Here is an 11,853-nt window from a genome sequence, read left to right on the forward strand (position 1 = left end):
ACTCCTTCTCCCTCCCCTGCTGCTTATCCCCGATCCTGGTGTCCCCTGGTGACCCTAGTGACACTACTCCACCCACAGCGCCACGTGCGTGTCTCGTGCACCTGCGATCTGTGCTCGTGCTGGAGTTGGCTGGAGTTCAGGCACAGATTTCAAACAAAAGAAACCTAAGAGCGTCTCTATAGAACCTCTAATTAAAAAAAAAACATCGAGAACCAATCTACCACTGAAAGATTGTGCACGATATTAAGGTTAATTAAAAGACACAAAAAATTAAAATTATTATAAATATACATATATCACATACATATTTTAAATTTTATACATTACATATATGTATTTAAAATCTTTAAATTATTACAAAAATATTTCTTATAGATTTCTTGCTTCTGGCGATTCAATGATTTTTATGATTTATTAATATATCTCTTTGGACACTAACCTGCACGTACAGTTATAACAATAATTTCAGAAACATGTAAAATGCATTAATTATGGTCTGTCCTCTTAATTTTTAAAAATGTTCTTCCATATCTTTTTACAAATATTTTTTAAAAAAGTTTTTTAAGTTTTTAAACAATTCGATCGCGATTGAAACAATTATAGCTCTTATACAATGATTAAAATAAATTTTCAAAATCTTTAGAAATATATCATAGATTAATTTTGAAAATGCCATATTTAAAATTGCATTACGAGATCTTGATTGACTGATCATTTAAAAGCATTCTATATAGCAACCCACATAGCACAAAAATTGCAATTACATTGTAGCAATATTGCTGCAATTTTGCAACCTTAGTTATGTTCCGATATTACTGCCAGTACTGAAAATCTATAGTTTCCGTTACGTACACTATAGATTTTCAGTACTGGCAGTAATATCGGAATGCAGCCCTAGTTGCAACATTGATGTAATGTAACTGCAATTTTTGTGCTACATGGGAAATGCTAAAAATTACGCGTAGGTATATGAAAAAATTAATATACAAGTATCGCTTCGTACGATAATAAAATTAAAATATTTTCTAAATTAATAGCTTTTCAGCATAATATTAAAATTTTGATCTTTATATCTTTTCTGTACTTTTATTAACAAAAAGAAACTCTTTAAATTAAAAATAAACACATCTTACAGGTATACTGTCATACTTTTTATTTAAAAATGACATAAATTTGTATTTCTATATCCTATTTTTAAGAAATTATAACTATATGTATAAAGCAATATGTCTTTAATTATTAAATTACTAATTCTTATAAACAAAATTATAAGACAAGACGAAAGGAAAATCGAGGGTGGAATTCCCAGAAATATATATAATTACACATTATACAAATTATAAAGAATTATATATTTTATTTTTCGTTACATATATGTTATACATCATTCATACATACATACATACATACATATGCATATATACATACATTCATACATATATACATAAATAAGAAAAGGTAACTTTCTAAGAGAGAAAGATTACTAACGAGATCTATCAACTGAACCATTTTATCTCCTGGTCCATCTTATTCCACCTTTTCCGAGATATATTTTATTCTTTTTTTATGTATACATGTACATAAATAAATTTCTTACCTTTTATCTTCTTTTTACATATTCATAAGTATACATATAAAAATATTTTTTATCATTTTTTTAATGTTTTTATTTTTTTTCTAATGGAATGAGAAACATTTAAAATATGATGAGGATAATTTTCCAATACCAATATGTATTCTTCCTAGACCGATTTTAAATTTGTGCTATTTCATGTATTACAATAGCATTGAAAGTTTTTGTATCTTAAGAATTCGAATGCTGTTTTAATACAGAAAAGCGTACATTTTGTATTAAAAATTTAACATCAATTATAAACATAGATTGATACATTATATGATGATACATTATAAAAGTCCATGCACACATATTTAATATCTACTTTTTGCTCGTTGTTACATTCGAATAATGAACTTTAACTTAAGTAACCCTTAGATAATCAATAATATTGTGTAATATTTAAATATTGTACAATATTGATTGTCTAGGGGAGGCTTTAAATTTAAACCAATGGCGAGATATTTGAATTAATTAAATTTAAAGATTTTGTAAAAATACATTAAAAATTTTCGAAATTTGTATAATTAATTATCCTGTTGAATTTTAATACATATATCCTAATACACTCATAAATATATTTTAATACGCTCATAAATATTATCTTAGGCCATTGATTCGGAAAACGGAAGAGAACATAGATTAAAAACTAATCGTTGTACTAACATTTTCAGATCAAATTGCTCTGCTTGATAAATTTATACTATAATATCTTAAGAAATAAAAGAATGATATCAGTATATAATCAAGATATAAAATGGCTGCCTTTTTTTTTAATTTTTAAAAATAAGCTTAAACTCAAACAGTCTACATCATTAATACTCTCTTAAAAATACTCTCTTAATATCTTATCAAGATGTACATCTAACAATACAATTTTCGCCCCAGCGTTGCCGGAGAGATAAGCAAATTAGGTCCGGCATTCAACATATTAAATAAAAATCACGAGTCTTGTAACAGTAATTGGCTTATAAGATGCGGTTCGGTCTAGATCTCTATTCTAAAAATTATACAAAAAATTAATGGATAAATTTATATCACATATATACACACATACATTATATATCTTTTTTTCAAACCTTTCACATCTTTTGCTTTAAATTTTTTTTCTAAAAAAATAACAAAACTCACGTATTGCTAGATTCGTAATAAGAACAGACTGCGTATTTCAATCACATGTGCTTTATTTGCTTTACAAAAAAGTCTTTAATAAGTTTACCTTTTTTTTCTAACTGTGAGATAGTAAAACTGTATTTACACCGTGCTTTTCCCTTTTATCCAATCGGCCTATCGGTGAGGAAGAGAAGACGCAAAAAGATTTATATAATTGGAGAAAAATGGTTGTCCTTTTACAATATGGTAAGCTGCACTTGTGATAAATTTCTTCTATCTTTCCCCTCATGACGGACAAATTGACCAATGGCTGGAAAGACCAAGACTTATAAACGGAAAAGCTTAGTGCAATTCTACTCATTATATCACGATAACGATTATGTAACTTTTTTCCTAAAGCGGAAGAATAAAAAGTAAACAATTTTTCTATTTTAATTGTAAAAATTTTTACTTTTTACATTTTTGTCCTGAAAAAAAAAAATAATTCCCTGAACCAGATTTTTTCTTTTTTCTGTACATACAAATTTAAGAAACGTAATCTATTCTTGTTCCAATTCTAGCTAGTCTACTATTTTTGTTAATCTTAAAAATCAGCAAAGACATCTTCAGCGGAAATGCTAGGAACTGCATTAACGCCAGTCTTGGAGCAAAAGATAGCCTTATAGTCTTCGTCAGATGTGAGAAAGTCTTGAACATCTTCATCTCTCTCAATATAAGTATCAGCTAACTCATCGGTCTTAAGTGGTAAGGAAGTCGTTCTTCTTATTTTTGGTGTAGCTCTAAAAACAGCATACACTACTTTCAAAATGTAGGGAAACAATGGTCGTTTTTCTCTCTCAAACGCAATGCATTGTTTATAAAGTACTTTAAGTTTTCTAGGTGTATCAGAACGTATTTTACTTGAATCGGGTGCTAAACTGCCACGTCCTACATTATATAAAATAAACAATGGGTCAGCCCCAAGTCCATATGGAATCTCACGAGCAAATAATTCATACATTACTATACCAAATGAATACACGTCAGACTGAAAACTATATGGATAGTCTTCTTTCATTCTCAGGACTTCAGGTGCCATCCAAGGAATAGAACCAGCTAGTCTATTTTCTTGTTCCTTTCTTGCCTGTTCTTCTCTTTCAGCCTTTTCTCTTTCAGCTTTTTCCTTTTCGCTTTCTTGGTCTTCGTCATCTCTTTCGTCCTCTTCATTCTCTTCATCGTTTTCTATCCCTTCCTCTATGTATCTTTCATTCTTTTTATCATTTGGTCTCATTACCGCAAGTCCAAAATCACCAATCTTCACGTGAAGTCCATTGTGAAAGAATATATTATAACTTTTTAAATCTCGATGATGAATATTTCTTGCGTGTAAGTAGTCCATGCCTTCTGAAGTTTGTTTGAGGATTATCACAATTGTAATCATTTCTAATGGATCTTCATCTACATGTAGGCGATGATGTAGAGATTGTCCTTCGCACCATTGTGTAATAATAGCTAAATATGGTTTACAAACACAACCCATAAATAATAACACATGTTTATGCTGAACTTTACGTAAAATATTCACTTCATTTTTAAAAGTACGTATTTGCTCGGCAGTAGGAATATTAATATTGAGTCTTTTCACTGCAACAGGTCCATGCCAATCACCCTTGTAAACACTTCCATAAGTTCCCTGCCCGATTTTGTCTGGTTCATAAGTAACTTCTTTTGCGACAATTTTAAAATCATTTATAGGATCTTGATGACTAAAAATACTATCTTCAGAGTCATTAGATTTTTTGCGTTCTAAATTATGCGAATTATCTTCATCTGTTAATTTTTCTTGCTTTTTCTGTTTTTTTCTTATGTTAAAAATTCCACTTTTAAAAAATCCATCTTTTATCTTGAAAACTCCATCTCTCATTTTGAAAAGTCCATCTTTTGTTTTGGAAACACCATCTTTCGTTTTGGAAACTCCATCTTTCGTGTTGGAAACCCCAGCTTTTATTTCGGAAACGCCATCTTTTATGTTAGAAATTCCAACTTTTGTTTTGGAAAATCCAGCTTTTGTATTAGAAATCCCAGTTTTTATATTAGAAACCCCAGCTCTTGTGCTAGAAACACCATCTTTCATGTTAGAAACTCCAACTTTTACATTGGAAACTCCGACTTTCGTGTTGGGAACTCCAGGTTTCATGTTGGAAACTCTATCTTTTGTTTTGGAAACTCCATCTTTCACTGTGGAAACTCCATCTTTCATTGTAAAAACGCCATCTTTTATTGTGGAAACTTCATCTTTCATTGTGAAAACTTCATCTTTCGTTTTGAAAACCCTCTCTTTTGTTTTGGAAACTCCATCTTTCGTTTTAGAAACTTCAGCTTTTGTTTTGAAAACTCCATCTTTCATGTTGGAAATTTCATCTTTCGTGTCGAAAACTCCGTCTTTTGTGTTGAAAACTCCTTTTGTTTTAGAACTCTCATTGTCTTGATTGATAGCAACGTTCGGCAAAGAGACAGAAGATTCTTGGTTTTCTTGATTTTGACGTCGTTTTTTAGCCATAGATGAAGGTGTTGGTGGCGGCCTGGCACGAATTTGGATAATGCCAGTAGTCATATTATTAGCCAATAATCTTTCATAATAAGCTCTTCGCCTTTTTATGTGTTCGCAGAGTATAGGCGCAAAAAACACACATTTAATATGATATTTTCTATCACATAATTTACAATGAAATCCATAAAGAACACTTTTTTCACAAAAATAACAGTAACTTAATCTTAGATTTAAAAACGTATTACGTGTAAAATGATGCAAATAATAAACTGGAACAGTAATTGCTTCTAAAGTTTCCACAAAGACTTCCTTGCATTGCAAAGTTGAGATATCCGTATCCCAAGAAATAAAACAAGATGTGATACGAACTTTAATATAAGCTGCACATTCATCTATAATCAAGTGCCGACGTTGCATAGCTTTGGACACTGCGTTCCTTAAAGTAAGACCTTTTTGTACTTGTATGGTGGTATGTTGATTATTTGGAAGGTGTACTATTAATATAGTAACTACCTTCTTAGGCGTTTCTTCTTTAGCGTTTCTTCTTAATTTTACCAATTCCAGTATTTTTTCCTGTTTAGCCACAAGCTCCATTTCTTTGCGTTGTAATTCATGCAGAGTGTTTGTCCCTTCTATATATTCTTGTAGATACTCTTCCTCTGGAAATGCTTCATCATTTATAACAGATAACCAGCGTTTGACAGCATTTTTGCAACATTTCATAACTTTTCCTATATTATCTATCTCAAAATTCAAGTAGTTTCTTTCTCGAATAAGATTGTGATATGAAATCGTATGGTTTGCTGATATTGATGTTGATGGAACTGCTAGTTTTATACTTTTCTGACTGCTTTGATCGTTTTCATTGTCCTCAATCTCTTCTTCATCCTCTTCTTGAATAGCGTCTGTTCTTTGCAACATCCTGAATCGTGGCCACCGTCGATACCTTGCCAATGACATTGTCGGAAATGTAAGCTCTATGTTATCAACTTCATCTTCTACATGGGCCTCTCTGCGCAACATTGTAAATTGTGATGATGAATTGCTTGCTGACGATGTTGATGGTATCGCCGGATCCACAAATTCTAAATGATCATTGACTTCTTCAGGCTCCATCATCTTATCTTCATCTTCGGCAACATCATTGGTCTTTGTTGCCATAAATTGACCATACAACTTATCAAACTCATCCACCCAAACTGTGGTGGCATAAGGGGCAAATCGAATTGTTCGTCTCCTTTCATTTGACAAATATATTCTATCTTCATCATTATTTTGGAAGCACCCACACACTCCTCTTAGAATAAATCTAAATCCCTCTATTTTGCTCACTGTTCTTTTACTAATTTTCCAATTTCTCCTTTCCCTTTTATTCTTATTGTCTGCCTGTATTTTGCTCTTCACTATACAGCTGTAGTCTTATATCTTCTTCTTTTATATTTCTTGTCGTTGCACGTGCTGCATCAAATTTCTGCAATCATATAACAATATACGACATGTAATTATGCTCTCATTATCTAAAATATTTGTAGTCTAAAAGTTTGATTCAATTTTTTGCAATTATCAACTACATCGCACAATATCCCTATAAAGATTCCCCCTCTCTCTCCTATATATATATATAAAAGTAAAATAAATTTAAAAAACCATCTTTTATAAATATATATTGTATCATCTTGTTTATTTCCTTATTTTCTTACCGTATTTTCCACTTATTAAAACTTGTCAGCGACAGCAATCTTTGCTCTTGACAGTTGTCTTGGCATCTGAGTTAGTTGTGTACGTACTCAGCCTGATCTGAACAAAGTCTGATTTGCTCTAAAAAGCTCTAAAACCAAATTATGGCAGAAGCGAACGATACGCAGCTTTTAAAGGTCAGTGGTGCGCCGGTGCCGCTGGCGACCTTCGCAATATGATCCCCTCTCCTACCTGTCACCTTGACCTCTTCACGTGCCCATATTTTTCCTTTTTCACCTCTTAGTCCTGTCTCACCCTCTCGTCCCTTTTCACCATCGTTGTACAAAATATTGGCACAACGCAAACTAGCAAAAACGGAATAATCACTCGAAAATCGCCGATGCAAAAATTTACATCCACAAGTGTCAACCATCCCGATCGATTGAATAACATGGCTCCATTTGTACCAAGTCCACGAAATCGCCGGAATCAGTCCGTGGAACACGTTAAAATATACGTAGCGATAATCCACGATTAGTCCCCAGTACAACCTCGATTATTGTTCCTTTGCGAATATAATACTCCGCCGTGCATCTTGACGCGCACACGCTCGATGAAGCATTTAAATTTAGATCTCGTTACGTCGTCATAGCATTTCATGACTTTCGAGTACCGCTGCGCTTGATAGAGACAACAGTATCGTTGCCACTGTCGATTGTCCGATCATCCACTTAATCACCAACGATCGAAACACTAAACTGCACTGCTAAGTCAAGTTCGCGAGCAAGTTCAAGTTCAATTTTTCTGTAAACACACGTAGCGCGTTCACGTAGCGCGTTCTCTGACGTCACTAGGTACGCCTTGACGTCAGAAACTTACGGCACTATCGCCGAGAGGTAACGGAAAGTCGATCTCCCATTGGTTGGACGACCGTATTTCCACCTCTTTTCCCCTTATATCGCTCCCTCTTTACACGTATACCAGGGCTGACAATACTCGAGAACCAGAACCTGGGCAAAGCCAAGATCAATATTACTATATATATATATATTTTTTTTATTACATGATTTGTGTGTGCGTGTATGTGTGTGTGCGTGTATGTGTGTGCGTGTGCGCGCACGTGCGCGTGATTAATATATATGATAATCCCACGAGAAGTTATATCATTAAACCCATAATTTTTTACAATTTCTATTTGATTTTTCTTACTATATATAATTGATTTTGTTCATAACAATTTTCATTTTTACATTCATTCTTTATATAATCCAGTAACTTTGTATTTCTAATCTATATTATTTATTGACCTATTATAAATCATTAAAAAATCTTAACTTTTTCTAAATACAATTGACTTCAATATAAAAGTGGCTCGACTACGATTGCCACCTTTGATTTTCGATTAAAGACTCTGCTTTTTTAATAAACCTGATTCTTTAAGGAAGAAATCGGAGAAAGAAATCTTCTAGTTACTAATACAATTTTTAAGTTCATTAGAAATTATTAAGAAAATAATGTAGCCATTTCCTTTTTTAGTTACAGATTTCGATTTTCTGAAAGAATTTCCAATGAGAAGTTCAGATTTAATAGTCTTTATTTTTTAGAGAAAGCACTACAAGAAAATATCAATTTTACTAAACTTAATCGTTTTTTTTTTTTTTTTTTTTAAATAGAAAACATCTCAGACAGATCATGGATTTTCAGAATACCAATTGAAAGGTGACAATCGTGTACTTAATGTAATTAATAACTTAATGTCGCAAATAACCCATAACATATTTGCTAAAATTTTAAAAGAATTGTCTTCTTTGTGAACTGTTTTCACTGTTCGAAAATAGTTGATTTAACATGTTGCATAATGTTGAAAATATTTCGAAAAATAAATTAGTTCACGCAATCAAAAGGTAGAAATTTTGAAAGTATTTCAAATCATCTCTCTTCTCTTCACATGATTAACAGTTGCAGAACTTTAGCTAATTTTCGCTTAGCTTACTAAAAATCATCTTGGAGGATGTCAAAAACAAGCATCAGTGTTTGACTAGTCTTGCCTAAAACAAAAACATCCACAATTATTTTTATAATAATTTAGAAAATACTAATTTTCTAACACTGTAAAATCTTCACTAAAAAATTTCAGTGTGATAAAATTTATCTTTAATTCATTTCAATTCTCTGAATATAAATTTAATACTACACAAGTTCTTATTTGTCAAATATAAGGTAAGTAATTGGAAGCAGAATTGCAAAAATTTTTGATGTACAATTTCCAATAAGTTTGCTTTAAATTTTCAATGTTTATTCTATAGAATTCTCATTGTAAATAATTTTTTTAAGAAATACTTGCTAAATTATTAACCATTTGAATGATAGTCACCCCAACCTTCTGCAGCAACCTTAAAAAAAATGAAATCTTTTGTTAAACAAATACAGAGTAGTTCTAAAATTTTAAAAATGCAATGAACTAAAAGATCTTAGTTTAATATTATATATCTCATTCTAAAAAGTGCATATTTAGTTCAATAAAAAATTTATTTTTACTACAAGAAGTTTAGTCAATTAGTTTCAAGATTCGCAACTGCACTATTTCTTATCTAAATAGATTAGTGTAAAATTAGATGTAGATTAAAGCAGATGACAATATAGAACTTCCTCATCATTGATAAAGTTGCTAACCTCAATTTTTTAGTAGACACAGATGCTATCATTTTCTTTCCCTAAAATAGAGATAATACATTATCTTTAACTTTCTTTTTCACAGTTAACAAATCCAAGATACTTATATACTTACAAATCTAAAGTTCTGCTTATATTGTTGATTTATGCAAATCATTCCAGAGGAAATTTACATGCTGATGTTAAACAATTCATTTTAGGAGCAGACTCTGAACCATTTTGGACTTCTGTGATTGACATAAATAAATATTCTATTGTAGAGCTATAAAAATTTGCATTATTAATAATAGTGAATTTGGTCGCTCGTACTAGTGTACACTGAGTCCAAGTTTTTGTAGTGCAATATGGTTGATCAACATCCTCTGTTTCTTTATTTTGGACTTAATGTTGCACTCATATGGTTTAATGCAACACAAGTTCAATGTTAGTGTAAGGCGACCAAATTTACTATTAGACATACAATCAAAACATGCCTATAACCAAAACATGCTTATACAGATGTTAACACGCTTTCAATCTATCCTTATTTTATTTTAAATTTAATAAACAATAAAGTTAAAATAAAAAAGCTTGCTAATATTTTTATATGCATGTTCTAAATATAGACCACAGCAAGTGTTTTCCATTTGATAACATAAGTTGACACAATTGTCGTTCTATCTTTGTTATTCATTAAATACCAAAAGCTAGAACAATACTTGTAGTGACCAAGATCAAGCTTCACAACATTATATAAAACAAATTCTTCTATTAGACATGGTTAATTAAATGCGATTTTAAACTAAGTTATAAAACGAGGCATAAATGGAAAGCAGTATAATATATAGACGCAGATGTACCGCGATGCCAATATATTGATCGATATATTTCCTAACCTAAAAACAATTTTATGCATTATGCTCTTTTTGCGACTTTGAATAATCTTTCGCACTTTCCAAACTTTGTTCTATGCACAAACATTAGAACACATTTTCATTCCAAAATCTGTAAAAAAAAAATTAAACCCTATTTATCAAATTTTATCTAAACTTGCGTTTGTAACCAATTTCTATTAATAAAACTCATGAAGCAAAATATTTACCGATGATCCTCCATTTCACATTGTTCTATTTAATGTTGAAAAATTGAAAAATAAATAGGAACAAAGTTCATTAAACAGTGATCGCATGATTTACATTTATAATTTCAAAGAATTTTCTGAACTACAACGTACATACGCTGTTACAATGTACACTGCGTCACCATGAGTAAAGCAGGGGCTGTAATCTCTTATGTATTTTTCGTGACCAGCGTTTGTTGCGCCACCGCTGTAAGCGAACCCGCCGAACCGAACTAAAATGCAATATGGCCGCTCTTTCCCCTTTCACCTCACTCCCCTTCCCATCCATTGACCCGTACGTACACACATGCACATACATACACATTCAAATTAATATTTAATAAATTTTTTGAACTTATTTATTTTATGGAACCATTACATGTTTTTATAATAGAATTACATTCTATGTGACAGAGCACCTTATTCTCTAAATCACGTTGTTTCTCCTTCAGCTTCGACAAACGATGACCAAAGTTCAACTGATTGTAGCCTCTTTCTTACGTTCATGTGGAATCAGCTGCTTCTTCGTAACTTAGGCTGCGTTTCGATATTCACTGCCAGTACTGAAAATCTATAGTTTACGTCACATATACTGTAGATTTTCAGTACTGACAATTAATATCGGAACGCAGCCTTAGCCTGTTGCAAGTTGCAAAGGAGCAGCTGATTCCACGTGGACGTAAGAGCCTACAATCAGTTGAACTTAGGTCATCGTTTGTCGAAGCTAAGTAATGTGATCACAGATTGCTTTTTCTTGGTTGTAGCTCCCTCATCTAACTCCTCTGACAGCATCTTTATTCTATATGGTGTCGAAGGCTGGTGTACACATTGGAACAGTTACTGGTGTCTAAAAAAAAGTCTCTTTATACCATACCACAAATTAAATCGCAGCGAGAAAAAAGCTGTTTCTGTAAGCGGAATTGCGATTACATACCATCAGTTTTAAATTATTCCGTTCGTAAGAAATAACCTCCTTCTTCGCTCGTAAGCTTTGCTTCACTTTACTTTGCTTGTTGAACGGAACTCATTACTACGGCCATGTTGATTTTAGACGGCCATATTGCATTTTAGTTCGGTTCGGCGGGTTCGCTTACAGCGGTGGCGCAACAAACGCTGGTCACGAAAAATACATAAGAGATTACAGCC

General features: G+C 31.9%; 1 protein-coding gene and 1 long non-coding RNA gene across 6 annotated transcripts; both read right to left on the reverse strand.

The window, feature by feature from the left end:
• Positions 1 to 1,653: 1,653 nt before the first annotated feature.
• On the reverse strand, positions 1,654 to 10,862 carry LOC105840022 (raf homolog serine/threonine-protein kinase Raf). Of its 5 annotated transcripts, none has more exons than XM_012686735.3 (8): positions 10,690 to 10,862; positions 10,484 to 10,592; positions 9,724 to 9,835; positions 9,609 to 9,649; positions 9,292 to 9,328; positions 8,929 to 8,983; positions 6,959 to 7,945; positions 1,654 to 6,729 (listed from the first exon to the last, which is right to left on the reverse strand). In XM_012686735.3, exon 8 carries the CDS (start codon positions 6,417 to 6,419, stop codon positions 3,312 to 3,314), a length of 3,108 nt encoding a protein of 1,035 aa, XP_012542189.1. In that variant the 5' UTR covers positions 6,420 to 6,729; positions 6,959 to 7,945; positions 8,929 to 8,983; positions 9,292 to 9,328; positions 9,609 to 9,649; positions 9,724 to 9,835; positions 10,484 to 10,592; positions 10,690 to 10,862; the 3' UTR covers positions 1,654 to 3,311. The 5 variants fall into 5 exon arrangements, 4 of the variants coding, with proteins under 4 accessions (XP_012542189.1, XP_012542199.1, XP_028048669.1 ...); XM_012686745.3 differs by having other exon boundaries at positions 10,448 to 10,592; XM_028192868.2 differs by having other exon boundaries at positions 10,484 to 10,613.
• Positions 10,863 to 11,052: 190 nt separating this feature from the next.
• On the reverse strand, positions 11,053 to 11,853 carry LOC118644595. Its single transcript, XR_004962364.1, has 2 exons — positions 11,642 to 11,853; positions 11,053 to 11,554 (listed from the first exon to the last, which is right to left on the reverse strand). It is a non-coding gene; the product is annotated as an uncharacterized LOC118644595 (long non-coding RNA).

This window comes from Monomorium pharaonis, chromosome 2 (genome assembly GCF_013373865.1).
Source record: "Monomorium pharaonis isolate MP-MQ-018 chromosome 2, ASM1337386v2, whole genome shotgun sequence".
NCBI classification, from domain to species: Eukaryota; Metazoa; Arthropoda; class Insecta; order Hymenoptera; family Formicidae; genus Monomorium; species Monomorium pharaonis.

What these genes read in the sequence shown, in the direction of transcription:
- LOC105840022 (XM_012686761.3), bottom strand. Translation starts at nt 6,419, where the DNA reads ATGGCAACAAAGACCAATGATGTTGCCGAAGATGAAGATAAGATGATG.